The sequence below is a fragment of the Ornithorhynchus anatinus genome, chromosome 9, assembly GCF_004115215.2.
Source record: "Ornithorhynchus anatinus isolate Pmale09 chromosome 9, mOrnAna1.pri.v4, whole genome shotgun sequence".
In the NCBI taxonomy this organism is placed as follows: Eukaryota; Metazoa; Chordata; class Mammalia; order Monotremata; family Ornithorhynchidae; genus Ornithorhynchus; species Ornithorhynchus anatinus.
In genome coordinates, this window is record NC_041736.1 from 30,114,024 (window position 1) to 30,131,078 (window position 17,055).

The window sequence follows — 17,055 nt, forward strand, 5'->3', positions numbered from 1 at the left end:
TTTAACGTGTGGTTTGCTTTTTAGTTACAAAAAGTCTAAAATCGACCTGTGCTTGTGGCACTTTACCTGAGGGTTATCAAAGAAGTACAAGAGTGCTGCAGCTCTTATTTTAGAGAGCAGCGTTTTGTTTGTTTTTATTCCTGACAGCTCTATGAATCTGGTTTTTTAAAACGTGACCATTTCAATGGAGGCATCTTGGAAAGAGCTTTGACAGTGTCCTTTTAAATTAACATAATTGCTAGAGCGTATATGACTATTTGTCAAGTTGTGCTCAAGAAAGCCATGCGCTTCTACATTTGAAAAATATTGTGGATACATACAATAAGAGTTTTTTATTTTTATAAAAACTGAAGACACTTAACATTTCACTATTACATAACATGATTTTTTAAAAAAAATTTGCCATTTTGTATTGTTAAAGTAAATATCTCTTGAGCAATTTTTCTGAACCTGCATGAGTCTAATGTGTTGAGTAGAATAGTCGTGCAATTATCTTTCCTTCTATATGGGGAAAAAAAAATGCCTTAACGTTTCATTCCTGTGTTTAGCTCAGTTTAAATTTCTCTCTCCAACCTAAGAGGAAGATAATCCACCTCTCAAAGACATTCCATTTGAAAGCCAAGTTTTTATAGGACCCTGAAAATTTTCTGTGGAAGAAGCACTGTATTGGTCTGAATATAGGACTGGGTATTTTTAGTGACTTCTATACGTGGGATCAGACCCCGGCCTGAAACATCTGGACCATATGTCAAAGGGAGAGCAAATCCAGAAGTAGATCTGAGCTCTTCAAAAAAGAGAGGGACCCCCTGTGTGGCAATTCCATTAACTGGGAAATTGCAAATATTGGCAATGGCATTGACAAGCCCCTGCTTTATGTATGCGAGCCAATAAGAGGAATTTGATCATTCAGAAATGGGGAAATGGAGTTTCGTAGAGAAAGAGAACAATGCACACTGCAGCATGGCGCTTAAATCGCTCATTACCGCTGCCTGCCTTTCTTATCCGGTAGAATCAGTAGTTGGATTCCATCTCTCCAGGCAGTATTGAATGTGGGGGGAAAAGAGTGGGTAAAAGTCAGAGGAACGGAACAGTTGATCCCAAGAGGGTGAAGGACCAGAAAGAGGTGTGGAGGCGGAGGTGAGAGGGAAGTTTGGAGAGGATCCTTAAGAATGAACCCACTTCTGCGGTTCATTCATATTCCTGTGCATTGGTGGAAGGATCAGGTGCGTTTTTGCAGGGCATTTCGGGGCGCTCGAGTAGCAAGCTGGTTTTTTTTTTTTTCCCCGTCTCCTGAGGTGTGAGTAGTCGGGGTCGGGGGACTGGGGGGGGCGGCCTTACCGCCAATACCACCTAATATTCAGGCCAATACGGTACTCTGATAAAGCGGCACAGTTTAAACGGAGGCCCAAACCCTGTATGCCGGAAGAGGAGAGAAAAGGGGAAAATTCATGGAGGTTTTCCTCTGGTCTCAAGCAAAGCAGGTGTGACTCTTTTAACTTTAATCTCTACATCTGGAACGGATCGGCACTGAGCTGGCAGTCCTAGGGCCAGAAGGTGCAGAAAGTAGGAAACCACCCTTTCGGTCGCCCGGCACTGTCGGGTGGGTTCGGCGAAGGAGATCAAAGCCCCACTGGTGGAGAGTGCCGAGGCTTGCGATCATACTAGGGTATCGAAGCACAGACGCACAACGGACGAGCGATACTAATTTGGAGAAAGCGAGACCTGCTTCAGTCACGTGAAGCGACGTGGTCTTTACTGACGTGCGTTTATACCCTCTTATGATGGATCAAGTAGCGTGTATCCCAGCAATGATCTCCCTCACGGTGTCTTTACTTTTATAATTATTTCGATCACTTCTGTTATTGCCCGGCGGTAGTTGGGGCTAGATTTTATTCAGTTACCACTGTATGTAATTAGGGTTTTTTTTATTTCTTCTTCAGTTGGCAGTTCTGCAAGTAGTAGTGCCACAAGGAGAGATTCTCTGTCTACTAGCTCTGACTTGTACAAAAGATCTAGTAGCAGCCTAGCACCCATAGGGCAGCCATTTTACAATAGTCTGGGATTTTCCTCCTCTCCAAGCCCAATAGGCATGCCTCTGCCAAGCCAAACTCCAGGACATTCACTTACGCCACCGCCATCACTTTCATCACATGGATCCTCATCCAGTTTGCATTTAGGTAAACGAAACCAACAACAAAACCCTTTTTATTTGTATGTATATGTGAACGTGTGTCTGTACGTGGGTAATCTGTGTAAGATCTTTCATGTCGGATATAACCATGTCAGATTGCTTTTTGCTCATAGATATTTGCAGCCAGTTAGCCGCTTGAAAGTGTGTTCCGCTTTTCCATTCTAAATACTGAAAATGAGGGTCTAAATGTAAAAGGAAGGTAAAGACCCGTTTTTTGTTTCTTGTGTTCTTTTATTGAAATGCAAAGATGTGTGTTGTTTTTTCTTGTCTGTGCTTTTTTTTTTTAATATCTGTGGACAGTTTTCACACATTCGAAAGGCCAAATGTTTTATGCTTGGTAGTGGAATGAAGGTTTCACTGGCAACCCTGGGGGAACACCAGGAGGAAAAAGTTGGAAACCCTCGTTGATATGAAACAAATCACCGCTCACTTAGAACTGTGTCCTCTGCCTCGTGGCGGTGGGGTGGGGGGAGAAAATAGTGTTGCTGCAGAAAACTGGTTCATGGGGTTGTGTCTAATCGTTAAACTTTCAGAGTTTTGCTTCTGCTGCCTTTGAATGTTTCATTCCCACCGGGGTGGTGGTAGTCTAGGCCTGTGATGCGGCTGGTGATTTTTCTGCCCCATTTGGGTGTTGGTTAAATGGTAGAAACCCCCCCACCAAATCTAGCATTCTAGTAAAACATGCTTCCTGTTGTTTTAATGCCAAAGTTTTATGGGTCTTCAATTTGGATACCGAAATCGCAGTTGGAAACGTGATACGGGTGCTTGCTCTCAAGTCTTCACACCACTGTGAATGATATCTGTGGCAGAGCTAGGTGGTAAATCATTTTTAATGCACCTTTTTAAGGTGTTGAAGTAAATGAGCATCGTGGATTGGGGGACGGGGGACGGGGGGTCTGGGGGAGGAGCAGAATGACTTTTGAATGCTTTTTTTCAAGGATTGACCTGGATGCTCCTGAGCACAGAGATTCTAAGGCACACTTCTGTAAAAATGCCAGATCAGGAAGAAGTAACAATCCATTTGTGTGACGTGAAGGTTAAGGGCACTTCTGTAATACCTCTCGCAAAAGTGCTAAATAAATATCAGAAGTATTCTGATATGCACGTTGTTCGGCCTCAGAAACGCCGACTGGCGGTTTTTCTGTGAAGTTGATTTGCGAAAGAGACATCTAATTGTTGTGACGGAGTTTTAGTAAAATGATGTATATTGTATGTCTGCTGCAAGGTGAGCTGAATATTAAATGACCCATAAGAGCCTCGGCCTTAACTCTTTCTCCCGTTAGGGATTTTACCGACTCTCAACAATCGCTTCCAATCACTACCCTGGAGAGGGAGGTCAGAAATTCCACCCCCCGCTGCTGTTACAGGCTTGGCAGATTCGTGCTCAGATTCCTCCCTTCCCCACTTCCCTTTGTCACTCCCCCATGGTTTGCAGCGTTCTCGTCTCGCTTCCTGAATTTTTTCCACACTGCGTGATGTGTGGTCGTGACTGTCGCTAGTATATGCACTGTGTCCCTGAAACGAGCACCGAGATTCAGAGCCCAGTGCTTGCATCGTGACAGGTTTGCCTTGTTTGTGTATTTACTTTTATTTACGTGGTGTCCTGCCTGGTTTTGTCGGTGATTGATTTCAGGTATGGTGTTTCGCTTTTTTTGTTGTTGTTGTTTGGGGTTTTTTTTTTTGTTTGGTGTGTTTTTCCCGAGATATAAATCTCTTTTCTCCCGGGAAAATGGAAAAGTCTATGGAGGTACCTCTATTATCCCAACACGGAATATGAGAAATATTCATGTAGTTTGCTGTGTTTGCCTGTCAGCAGCCTGATAGGAAACTAGCCCTCTTAACGTTGATGACGTTCCCTGTTCCAGTTGGAATGGGGAAATGGGGGCTGTCTTGGACGTAGTCCTGAGCCTGTATGTTTTGGCTTGATCAACCCTCCTGGGTGATTTGAGCCATTCTGGAAGACATACAGCGCGAGCCTCTTTTGCTTTTTCTCCGCGGAGCCTCCCACACCCCGGTGCAGTCCACACCGTACTACCCACTGATCTCTGGAAAGGGCCGACTAATCTCTGGAGAGGCTTTTCCCAGTTAATTTTTCTATCCCCGCCTATCACCTTAGCATTTGAATATCCCCACAGCCATCCTAGAGCACGCTCGCAAATAGCGATCCATATAGTCTGCAGGTACCCGTTCCGTTGGGCCGGACCTTCAGCGTGACCCCATTCGACCTGCCCCAACAGCTCCTGGGATGAGCTCTCCCCACCCTTGGAGCCAGACTGGCACCGGAGGAGAAGCCAGGGTAGGGGTGAGCTGCCATGTAGCAGGGGCTGTGGTAACGTGGGTGCCCCCCTTCTCCCCTCAACACCCCGAGAAGGAAATCCAGCTCTGATGTGGATGACCTGAGTCGTGGAGGAGGAGCATGGCAGTCAGTTATATTTATGGAACGCTCACTGTCTGCAGAGCACTATAATAATAATTATGGTATTTGTTAGAGCACTGTTCTAAGCACTGGGATAGATGCAGGTTGATCAGATTGTCCCACGTGGGGCTCACATTTGACAGATGAGGTAACCGAGGCACAGAGAAGTTAAGTGACATGCCCAAAGTCACACAGCAGACAAGTGGCGGGGCTGGGATTAGAACCCACGACCTCTGACTCCTAAGCACGGGCTCTTTCCACTAAGCCACGGTGCTTCTCACTATATTAAGCGTTTAGGAGAGTACAATATAATGGCACATTCCCCGCCCACGACGAGCCCCTAATCTAGTGGTGGAGACAGACTTTAATATACATGAGTAAAATTAAAGATATGTACAAAAGTGCCTGGCACTGCTCTGAGTCCCATGAGGAGGGACCGTCCGCCTTCCTCACGCGCCCCCCACCTGCCCAAGTAGCTGGTGGCATCCAAGACCTCAGATGAGCACCCTAGCTTTGGCCTCGTCCACAGCCAGGCAACGCTCGTGTTGAAGGATGTGGGCAGTTACCCTGCCGCAGCTGCCGGCAGATCCCCGGCAGGGACCGGGGTCACAGAAGTGCCTTCTTGGGGTCGGGTGTGCCCGAGCAGCCGCGGAGCCTCTAAGGGCTTCTTTTGCTCCTTCTCCCCGGGGCCTCCCGTCCCAGCCCCTGGCAGGACCCCAAAGCAGCAGTGGAGGAAGAGAAGTCCTGGTGAGTACCTCTCCCTGCTTCTCGTTTTCTCTTCTCGTCCTTTCCTTTCCTTCAACCTTCACTTTGCTTCCTGTCACCCCAACTTCACCCTCAACTTTATCCCTACGCTCAAAATGAAAAGTGGGTGGGCCCCCCCCGATACATTTAAGTACGTGGCCATCTTTCTAGTCTCCATATCCTTTGTAGGTTCTTTTGTCTGTCTCCTCCATTAGAGCATAAGACCCTTGGGTGCAGGGTTTGTGCTTTCTGTCTCTTTGGAACTTCCCAAGGCAGGGCTCGGCGCCCAGTGGCCACGTAATTGAATGTGGAGAAGTTTATAAGGGTCTTTGTCTTCTCTCTCCTCCATTTTCCCCCTTCCCAGCCGCCAGGCATAAGTTCTCAGCTGAATTGAGTGACAGACCGCCTCAGTCCACTGCTATTTGGGAAGAACCATCTCCCCTTTCGTGTTTATAGCCGGGACATTCGATCCATTGGGCTGCTCAGCTATTTTCTCCATAAACTCAGAACTTGGGTCTTCAGAGTTACTTTGGGGCAGGGTGATAAAGTAACCTTTCTGACAGCAGCTTTTCTCGATGGGGTTTTGCTCAGCTTCCTGCGTCTGCTAGTGAAACCCACTCTCCTGAGCAGATCTGGCTCTTAGTTAATTGGAACTTTTGAGGCTCTTTCCCCAAAGCTTTCACTGTAGTGTGTTTGTCCTGGTGCCCCATAAAGGCACTGAAAAGCTGCAGTGGAGTCATGCCCCATCTAGGGTGTATGAGGCACAGCGTGGGCTAGTGGAAAGAGCATGGGCCTGGGATTCTGGGGGCCTGAATCCTAAGCCTGGCCCTGCCACTTGCCTGATGGGTGACCCTGGGCAAGTTATTTAACTTCTCTGTGCCTCTGCTTTTTCCCCTGTGAAATGGGGAAGAAATACCATTCTCTTTCCCTTCCCCTATGAGCCCCTGTGAGCCCTATGTAGGACAGGGCCTGAGGCCATCTTAATTATCTCCTATCTCCCCCAGGATTTAGTACAGTGCTTGGCACATGGTAAGCTCCTAGCACAAACCACAACTATTATGTGGTCAGTGTGCATCGAAATCTTTACCCCAAACCCATTTTGGGTGACAGTTGGCTATTTGAATTGTCGTAGACTTTCGGTAGAACTTCACCGGTGACCATTTCTTTTCTAAGGCGTGTATAACGTGTTCTAGTGATGGACCGGATTGCACATTTCTTACAGCGTATATAAATCAGCAAGGCAGGCAGCAGTCCCACAGATTAGCTTTATCCAAGCTCAGCTTCCACTGACTAGAAGTAGAATTGGCAATCTTTCTGGATTAAGGAATAATAAAGCAGCCATCCCCTCTAATGCAGACAGGTTGTTAGTAAAATCGGACTTTGCAAGCTGTTGAATGGAAAATAAGGTTATGTCCTGGAGGGGATAGGAACAAACTTTGGCAGAGAGGCTGGTGGGAGAGAAGCTGCCGAGAGGGGAAGGGAAGCCGAGGTGGCCCGGGAGCCCTGGGGTAGAGGCCACACGACCAAATGAAAAGAGCATAGGACTGGTAGTAGGGCTGAGTTGGAGACACAACTTCACCACTAGCCTAATCTGTGACCTTGGGAAGGGACTTAATCTCGTGGGGCCTCAGTTTCCTCATCTGTACACTGAAGAGAAAACCACAGTGTGGGAACAGGGACGGTCGAAGCCCTTAACCTTTTATCTACTCCAGTAGTGAGCACGTAGTAAATGGCGCTCGGTAAATGCCATCATTATTATTAGAGGTTGAGAGTCCCGAACACGAGGGGAGCTATTGTGGTACCCCAGGTTCCCCTCCTTTCGGGCCAGGTGAACGTCTCGGAACACCCAAAACAAGCCGCCTGGTTCTCCCCGAGCACTAGCTAGACCCTTTTTTCCCCTCCCTTCCTGCCTCATCTAGTAAAATCATAGCGAGAGGCTGGCTCTTGCAAGAGACTGCTGAATTAAATTGGGGTGGCTTAATTTTGACCTTTCATGTGTTGGGAATAATCAGCAATTTCAAAAAATGCCTTTCCAGTTCATCGGTTGAATATCGGTGACCTAAAACTAATATAGTATTCACTTTCTGAAAGGTAATGTTCTCGCCTGTGAAGATGAAAGTTTTTCCCAGGTTGAGTTGATCACTCGAGTTGAGCTGAGCTATTGGCATCCTTTGAGAGTTTCCTTGGGGTTTAGGACCCAAGATTGTGTGGCGCAAGTGAGGCCCGTACTCTTTGTACAGTGTAGCACATTTTAAATGTTCTAATGCCCTAAGCGTGTCCTCTCACTTTTGCATAAGTTTAAAAGTAGTTATTATTGCTGTTGTTATTTTTATGGTATGCAAGAGCTTACTTTGTGTCACATGTTGTTCAAGGCGCTGAAGTATTCTGAACTCGCCCTCTGTTGAATCATTTGATCAGCCAACTCCTTTATCCCACCCATGTGGCTTCCATCAAGTCCAACCTCCACCGGCTCCTCCTTGAGGATCGAGAAAGCCCCTCACATCCCATGTTGAGTAGATAAATCCCTGGAGAACCGTTTCAACTTTTTCACGATGGCCTTTATGAGCACTCCGTAGGTACCAGGTTTTCCAGTCAGACACAGCCCCTGTCCCACATGAGGTACTTGAGCTCTCTTACCTCCATTTTACACGTGAGGAAATTGAGGCCCAGGGAGGTTGTGACTTGCCCAAGTTCATACTGTAGGCCAGGAGCTGGGACTCAAACTTGGGTTTCCTGGTTCCCGGTTCTGTTCTCTTTGTATTAAGCAACACTACTACCTCTGTTGTTTTGACAGGTTCTTAACAGATGCTTCTTAGTAGCTAATTATATTATGGTGGTCCTTTTCAGATGTACAAAATTAAGTTCTTCTCAGGTGTTGGTCTTTTTCAGAATACATCCCAGGAGGATGGCTTATAGATAGCTCTTCAATCCCTAGACGTAATAATAATAATGTTGGTATTTGTTAAGCGCTTACTATGTGCAGAGCACTGTTCTAAGCTGCTGGGGGAGATACAGGGTAATCAGGTTGTCCCACGTGAGGCTCACAGTAAATCTCCATTTTACAGATGAGGTAACTGAGGCCCAGAGAAGTGAAGTGACTTGCCCACAGTCACACAGCTGGCAAGTGGCAGATCTGGAATTTGAACCCATGACCTCTGACTCCCAAGCCCAGGCTCTTTACACTGAGCCATGCTGCTTCTCATAACGTGCCATGTAAACTCCTATCGTTATTGGTAGGTTAGAATAAATACCTCAGAAATTGGGCGTGAAGATGACACTCTGCTTTCCCTGATTTTCTTCTTCCACCGCCAAAAAAGCCCTTTAATGGAGGCCATGGAACTTACCAGAGGGAATTTCTAGCCGTAGTTGACCCATGGGTGATTCTGAGTAATAATGAATAAAGAGAAATGGTGGCACAATTCCGTCAGTGGGGCTGAAGCCCCTTATTTCTTGAGGAATATAGGTGTTGTCTGTTTGCCCGTAGCCCTACTTCCTCCCTTTATACAACAGAGAAAGGGAAGTTTTAGTTACAGAAAAACGTTTTTGCTCTGTACTTAGACTTGAACTGAACTGTTCCTGGAATCTTACACTGAAACAGTACATGGTGAAGGAATAAGAATGCTCGGCTGTTTCCCAGGTGGTTCAGAATCAGCTAGCGAGGAGAGAGACACGAGTTATTCAGTGGTATTTATTTTTTATGGTATCTGGTAAGCACTTAATACATGTCAGGCATTGGAGTAGATACGAGCTAATCAGGTTGGACACAGTCCGTGTCCACATGAGGCTCACAGTCTTAATTCCCATTTTACAGGTGAGGTAACTGAGCACAGAGAAGTGACGTGACCTGCCTGAGGTCACACAGCGGACACGCGGCGAGAGTTGGGTTTAGAACCCGGATTTTTCTGATTCCCAGGCCTGTGCTCTTTCCACGAGGCCACACCTCTTCTCACTTTATGAGCACTTGCCGTGTACAGAGCACTGAATAAGTGCTCGGGAAGTACAAGATAGTGACAGAGGAGACTAAATTGAGAATAAAGGTAATTTAAGTTTAGCACAAGCACATGTGAACCTAGAGGCAGAGAAGCGCATAGATCCAAAGATCCAATGCGTATAAATAAAATAATAATAATAAAAATAAAGGACATCTGTAAATGCTCATCTTTTTTTCATTATGAAAAGTCTGATATTTCAAGACCCTGACCTTCTTTTCTGTTGTCTGTCATAACTTGCTTTCACAGGCCACTGTGACTTTTCATAAATTCGTAGCTATAATGTTATGTGTTGTTTCCGCCATATGCAGTAGCAGTCAGAAGATGGGGACCTGGCTTCTTTAGGAACAGAGATACAGTAACACGGAAAGATGGCGTGATTTAAGAACTACTAATGTGGTAATGGGCCATTTGCTAAGCACATTAGGCACATGGAGTTTTCTCTTTGTTTTTTTTTTCCATGTGCCTCATATAGGGAGTCCGCTTCATTTTGAGTGCAGGATCAAACTTGAGGTGGAGCATGAGAGGTCAGGGCTTTGCGGGGCTGAGGATGGAGAAGAAGAGGAGAAATGGAGAGAAGGGGGGGTGATTATTTGTCTCATTTGGAATCTCCTAAAACATGGCTCAGGGCACAGTTGGCTCAATGATTTAACATCCCTTTGAGCTGTTTTACTCTCCGACTGTTAAGTCTTTCTTGCTGGTCAGGTTTTGGCCGTGGCCTGAGGTCTGTTGGAGTATACTGTCTGAACCCATGTGCCAATTCTGCCTGGCACCTCAAATGTGGGTGGGAAGAGACACTGAGAGCGGGCTGGCCAAGCCAGAGCCATATGATAAAGCTCACGCATGTGGCGCTAGGCAAGTACAGATCCAAGGGGTTCGGGATTGGCCACAGGGACACTTGCCCCTTATGGAGAGTTTCCCCCCTTCTAGACTGTGATCCTGTTGTGGGCAGGGATTGTCTATCTGTTGCTGAATTGTCCTACTAAATGCTTAGTACAGAGCTCTGCACACAGCAAGCGCTCGATGAATACGATCAAATGAATGAATGGATGTGCCGCGACCCTATTATCTGGGGAGCCGGGTAGGGGCCATCGCCAGGCCGACTGGGTGGCCTCAATTTTGGCCTTCAAGATCAACACGGCCGTCAGGAAGTGAGGGCATGCGACTGCCCAGTCCTGAATGTGAGGGAGGGTGAAGGAGCAGGTCTCTTCCCTGCCCTCGGCACCCAGTGGAGGACCCGCACTGATTCCTGACGGGGTTATGGGTGAAGCTGTCACCTTGACTTACCTTCTGCTTCTTTCCTTCTCCAAGACGAGGGGCGCCCACGTGCAAAGCTATGGTGGCTAAACTAATGGCTTGCTTTCTTGGCACCAACCCCGTGGGCACCTGTGGCCGCAAGACAGGGCAGGGATTCAGCCTTCTGATGGCCTCACATGAACCTGTTTGCTAATTATAGGTTGTAGGCTATAACCTCCTTACAGGCAGGGAACACGTCTACCAATTGCTATCGAACTCTCCGAGGTGCTCGCTGTGGTGAGCGCTCAGTAAATTGGATTTGATTATACTTAAACAATTCTGAAGTGTTGTTATATGTGACTATCTCCTTTTACAAGTTGCATTCATTCTCAGCCTGGTGTTTATATCGCTTGTCGAAGCTTTTCATTTTGAAGCTGTTCTACCAGTCTTCTAGACTGTGAACTCGTCGTGGGCAGGGAATGTGTCTGATCTTCTGTTGTACTCCCCCAAGCACGTACTACAGTGCTTTGCACACAGTAAGAGCGTAGTAAATACGATTAATAATAATAATTTTAACAGAATTTTGGACCTGGAGGGTCACTAAGCTCAGTACTTCCCAACCAATCTTTTTAGCGCTACGATCCTTCAAAAACACGTGAAACATTTGGAGTCCTACCCCATTTCGACCCTCTGACCCAACCCTGTGTGAAGTGGACCTCCGCTCGGGCCAAGGATGAAAATAGATGTGGATTTGGATTCCGTTAACACAGTCGGGCCTGACCGTATGCTTATGTGAGCATTGGTAGAGCATAGCTGAGAGATTGGGCTACCACACGGGTCCAGCCTCACCTGTTTTCTTTCTTCCCTGCACCTTCCATGAGACCATTCTTAAATCTTTCCAAGCCATTGAGGAACTCTTTATTTTAAAGACCTCCGGCAATCCTATCGTCTCTCTTGGCATCTCTTCCGGAGATGATCAGCCATTCCAATTGTTAGAGCAAACTTTCTTGTGTTGCTTAACTAAAGAAGAGAAGCACCATGGTCTAGTGGTAGAGCATGGGCGTGGGAATCAGAAGGACCTGGGTTCTAATCCCAGCTCCACCTCTTGTCTGCTGTGTGGCCTTGAACAAGTCACTTCACTTCTCTGTCCCTCAGTTCCCTCATCTGTAAAATGGGGATTAAGACTCTGAGCAAATGTGGGCCAGGGACTTGTCCAACCCGATTAGCTTGTCATCTACCCCAGTGCTTAGAACAGTACCTGACACACAGTAAGCACTTAAATACCTCTTGTTATTATTATTATTATTAAAGTCCTGTATTAATTTATCTTCCCTTGTTCTCTGCTTAGTAGAGAGGAAGATCTTTGTCCTTTATTTCCATAAAGGCAATTCAAACCATCCCTCATGATGAGCCGCCTTATTTTTTTTTGGGCTGCGCAATTCCAGTTCTTTTAAGTTCTTTTCTCTGATTTCTTAACTCTCTACTGAATCCTCTCCTGGTTCCCAAATCCTTTAGACACGGAGGCCAGACCTGAACTGTGTAATCGCTTATATACATGGCAAACCTGTTTTGGGAAGATAAAATTTTCTGGGAAAATAGGCTTTTAACTGTTTCTTCCTAAGGCAAGCCTATCGATAGCAGATCCAAACTATGTAGAAATGAACTTGAGTTTGCCCTGAGTGATACGAGGTCTGGCAGCTTCTCTACTCCCCACCTCTACCCGTCATGGGAAGCGGCAGGCTAAGGGGAGCATATGGCTAAGACCAGTCCTTGGGAGCAGTTGTTAATTGTGCAGACTTCCAGGCCAATCAGTCAATCAGTGGTATTTATTGCTTACTGTGTGTAGAGCACTGTACTAAGCATTTTGAAGAGTATGGTATAACAGGGCACATTTCCTGCCCACAAGGAGCTTACGGTCTAGAGGGGGAACTCAAGATGTCATCATGATATCATGTCTCCATGAATTCAGCTTAATATTTTCTATCATTGCTATGCTGATTTGGAACAAAGAACGAGTAGATTCCAAATAAAAGAAGCAGTGGGATCCGTTAGCAATTTTTTAAAAGTAGCCTCGTACAGTAATATTCATGTGTTATGGTGCTGACCATAAAGGGGGATTTACCTCACTTCCTACATTCCTTTCCTGCTCTAAATTTCTTCTTATGCCTCTCTGTATATCATGATTATGTTGTTTTTGAGTCTTCCCTTGCTAAGAGATGGGACTCCCTGTCTCATCTCAGTGGAAAGAGCCTGGGCTTCGGAGTCAGAGGTCATGGGTTCGACTCCCGGCTCTGCCACTTGTCAGGTGTGTCACTGTGGGCAAGTCACTTCACTTCTCTGTGCCTCAGTTACCTCATCTGTAAAATGGGGATTAACTGTGAGCCTCACGTGGGACAGCCTGATTACCCTGTATCTCCCCCAGCGTTTAGAACAGTGCTCTGCACATAGTAAGCGCTTAACAAATAGCAACATTATTATTATTTCACCTGTCTTGATGCCCAAATCCCTACCCTCAACACTGCCCATTCCACTCCACTCAGTGCCCTTGTCCTCATCCCTCTGTCCAGGATCAGTTCCACAGTATCCTGATAGAAATTCGGGCACAGGCCAACTTCAGCCACTTGAAATTCATCCTTTCTTTCTATAACACTGTCTTTTTTTTCACTCCACAACCCTACTTCTTCATGGACTTCCATGTCCATGACCCTCACCAGTTTTTCCAGACCTTGAACTCCCTCCTCAAGCCCTCAGAACTCCTACTTCAGGACTCTGCTCTTCTGGACCCCGTGACCTTGCCCACTACTTGTTGCCAAAATTGAAACCTCCAAGTGTGAACTCCCCAAAGTCTGTCCCTAGTCTCTGCAATTCTTTCCCACTCCTGCCCCCATTTGTCATGTCCTTTGAGGAGATCTGCATTCAAAAATTTGCCCCCAAAAACTTCTAAACACACTTAGCACCCACTCTTTCCTGACTGCCAATTCCAACCACTCGTTTTCTCATGGCTGCTTCTCTGTAAACTTGAAACATGCCCACATCTTCCATGTCCTAAAAAAAAAAAAAAAAACCCTATCTAATTCCCACTGCACCCTCCACCTGTAGCTAAAACTTCGACCTCCAAATCCTGCTAGCATATACCTGTGGCCTGCCTCCACCTCTTCTCCTCCAGCTACCTTCTTGATCCCTTCCAGTCCTGTTTCCTTTTTGCTAAATCTATCAGCCTCTTTTCTAATCCTCCTCTTGACTGCCTTTGACACTGTGGACCACTCCATTTTCTGGAAATACTGTCTGAGCTTGATTTTATTGGCAGTTCTCTCCCGGTTCTCCTTTTACCTCTCTGGCCACCCCTCAGTCTCTGTGGCCAGCCATTTTGGTCTGCCTCCCTGGCTTCTATTTTGGGAGACTTCAGGAACCACCTCAACAGATAAATTCCAAGTCTAGCCTGTTAGCTGCAACCTCTCACCCACTCTGTAGATTCACGTTTCCTCCTCTCCAGAACATCACTTTGTGGATGTCCCCCAGTTACCTTAAACTCAATAGGTTCAAAATTAAATTTATCATCCGTTCATCCTGCCCAAATCCTCTCCTCTTCCTTTTTTCACAGCACAACACCATTGTGCTCCATGATCTTGGAAGGCCACATTTTCCTTGCCTCGTCCATGTCTTTCCACCCCCAAAGTGAATCTGTGGCTAAGTCCTGTCAGGCTAACCTATACAGCAGAGGTATCTACTTTTCATTTTTGAGGCTGTGAGGATGAGGACTAGGAGGAGACAGGCATCAAGTAAACTAATAGGCCAGACCTATTTGGGACCTTTTTAGCCCTGACTGAAAACACTCAAGTCTTGTCAGAGACCTGGGATGGGTAAGGCCGGGAGTCCGGTTCAAGAAGCTGAAGGAGCCATCATCTCCGCCAAGTTGGGCACCAGTCTTCTACAGGCCGGCCAGGGTCCGTCTCTCCCTCTCCATCCAAACAGCCACCAAACTCCTGCCGCATCCCACTAAACTGTCACTCCAGTCTCTCGCCTCAATGGTCTTCAACCTGCTCCTCAGCTCACGCTTCCGGAATCTTCAGAAGCTGCCCACAGTTCTCCAAATAAAGTCAGAACTCCCGATGTTTGTCTTGTAAACATTCCATCAGCTTTTTTCCTCCTACTGATCCACTCTCCTCCCAGTATGCCCCAAATCACTCTCCGTTCTTCCCAAGCTAAGGTACTCACCCTGCTTTGTTCGCTCGTCCCGTCTGCACCTCCGACCTCTTGGTCACACATCCTTTCTCCTTCCTGCTCTAAATCCGCCAGACCACTGCTCCCGAGCCCTTCTAAAATCATACTTCCGTCCCCCAGAGACATCCCCAATTAATTTCCCTTCCCCCCAGTTTCTATCCCCCCCAGCTACCATCTCCACATTTCTCTGCTACTTACTCACTTGTACTCCCAGTCTCCTGAAACACCTTGTACGTACCTCACCCTGTTATTTAAGCACACGTCTGTGCGTATCCCTGTTTACCCCTTGCTTGTATCTGTAAGTTACTTAAGTGCCTCCCTTCCCTGCTAGAGCATAAGCTTCTTTAGAGCAGGGATCATGTGTTCTAACCTTTGTACTCTTGCAAGAGCTTACACAAGGTTCTGCAGGTACTAGCTGCTCAAATACTGTCATCAGATTAGACACCCTGCTATAGCTTCGTTCTGAGAAGCAGCCTGGCTCAGTGGAAGGAGCCCAGGCTTGGGAGTCAGACGTTGTGGGTTCTAATTCTGGCTCCGCCACTTGTCAGCTGTGTGACTTTGGGCAAGTCGCTTCACTTCTCTGTGCCTCATCTGGAAAATGGGGATTAAGACCGTTAGCTGCACATGGGACAACCTGATTACATTGTATCTATCCCAGCGCTTAGAATGGTGCTTGGCACATAGTAAGGACTTAACAAATACCTTCATCATTATTTATTATTATTATATGAAAATATATGATTTTTTAAATATTCCAGGATTCATTTAATCGTTTAACTTTGTGCCAACCCATTATCCACTTCTTAGTAGGAACTGCATTGGTGAAATGTGCTGACTACCCAGGATGTCTTATGCCAGATTGATAAACTTTATAGAACAACACAAGAACCAGATGGCTTGTTACGTATAACATTGAAGGGAAGCAGCTTGGCCTGGTTGGAAAGAGCACAGGCCTGGGGATCAGGGGTTCTGGTTTCTAATCCTGGCTCCAGCCACCTGTTTGCTGTGTGAACTTGGGCTAGTCACGTCATAATAAAAATCATGGTGTTTGTTAGGCGCTTACTATGTGCCAAGCACCATTCTAAGTGCTGGGGGTAGCTAAAGGTGATCAGGTTGTCCGACGTGGGGCTCACAGTCTTAATCCCCATTTACAGATGAGGTAACTGAGGCACAGAGAAGTTAAGCGACTTACCCAAAGTCACTTGGGATAACTGGTGGAGCCGGGATTAGTACCCATGACTTCTGACTCCGAAGCCTGTGCTCTTTCCACCAAGCCACTCTGTTTCTCCCTCATTTGTAAAATGCAGATTAAATCCTTCTCCCTCTGACTTGGGCTATGTGGGACGGGGATTGTGTCCAACCTGATAAACTTATCTACCCTAGCGCTTAGAACAGTGCTTGGCACGTAGTAAATGTTTAACAAATACCATAGAAAATTATAACATGTAATGTGGAATTCTTATATGTGTTGGTGTCCGTAACTCGAAGAGGTCACCGCTGCTGGTGAACTTCGCCCAAGTGCCTATGACTGAAAAGGCCAGTATGGGACCCACAGTCCCAGCCACATTATGCACACAAAAAGATTGTCCCTCATTTTGTTGTCAAGTTAAATGTTTGCAGCGCCTTTTGCTATTTTTTCTTGCCTCCTCCTCCTCCTCTTCCTCATTCCTTACAAAGATTTGGCTTGAAAAGAGCCATTCCTTTCCTAATACCAGTGTGGCATGGTGGTCTACCCTTGGCAATCAGTCATTTATTGGGGGCTTACCATGTGCAGAGCCCTGTACTAAGCCCTTGAGACAGTACAGTACACTCTGGTTGGGAGACACAAATCTCTGCCCTCAAGTAGTTGACGATGTATCTGGGGAGAAACACTTTGAATTACAGTGGGGGAAATAGTTGACTATAAAGATGTGGTCATAGATGTTTTAGGGCTGGGGCTGGAGTATCAAAGTTCTTGAAAATCCAAGTCCGTTGTTGATAGTAATAATAATAATGTTGGTATTTATTAAGCACTTACTATGCACCAAGCACTGTTCTAGGTGCTGGGGTAGATGCAAGGTAATCAGGTTGTCCCACATAGGGCTCACAGTCTTCGTCCCCATTTTACAGATGAGGTAACTGAGAAGCGCAGAGAAGTTAAGCGACTTGCCCCAGGTCACACAGCTGACAAAGGAAGAGCAAATGGAGTGGAGAAAAGGGAGGTTAGTCACGGATGGCTTCTTGCAGGAGAAAGGTTTTTAGTAGGGCTTTGAAATTGG

The 17,055-nt window shown here is 46.4% G+C and overlaps 1 protein-coding gene across 7 annotated transcripts in view; it reads left to right on the forward strand.

The window, feature by feature from the left end:
- PUM2 (pumilio RNA binding family member 2) overlaps positions 1-17,055 on the forward strand; it is a 117,336-nt gene that overhangs the window by 67,076 nt on the left and 33,205 nt on the right. For 5 of the 7 annotated variants that reach the window (XM_029072204.2, XM_029072208.1, XM_029072206.2 and 2 more), the window contains exon 13: positions 1,941-2,177. The exons of the other annotated variants lie outside the window; for them this stretch is intronic. In XM_029072204.2, coding sequence (XP_028928037.1) covers positions 1,941-2,177 — 237 coding nt within the window. The remainder of the gene's footprint in view (positions 1-1,940; positions 2,178-17,055) is intronic. 7 annotated transcript variants of the gene reach the window in all.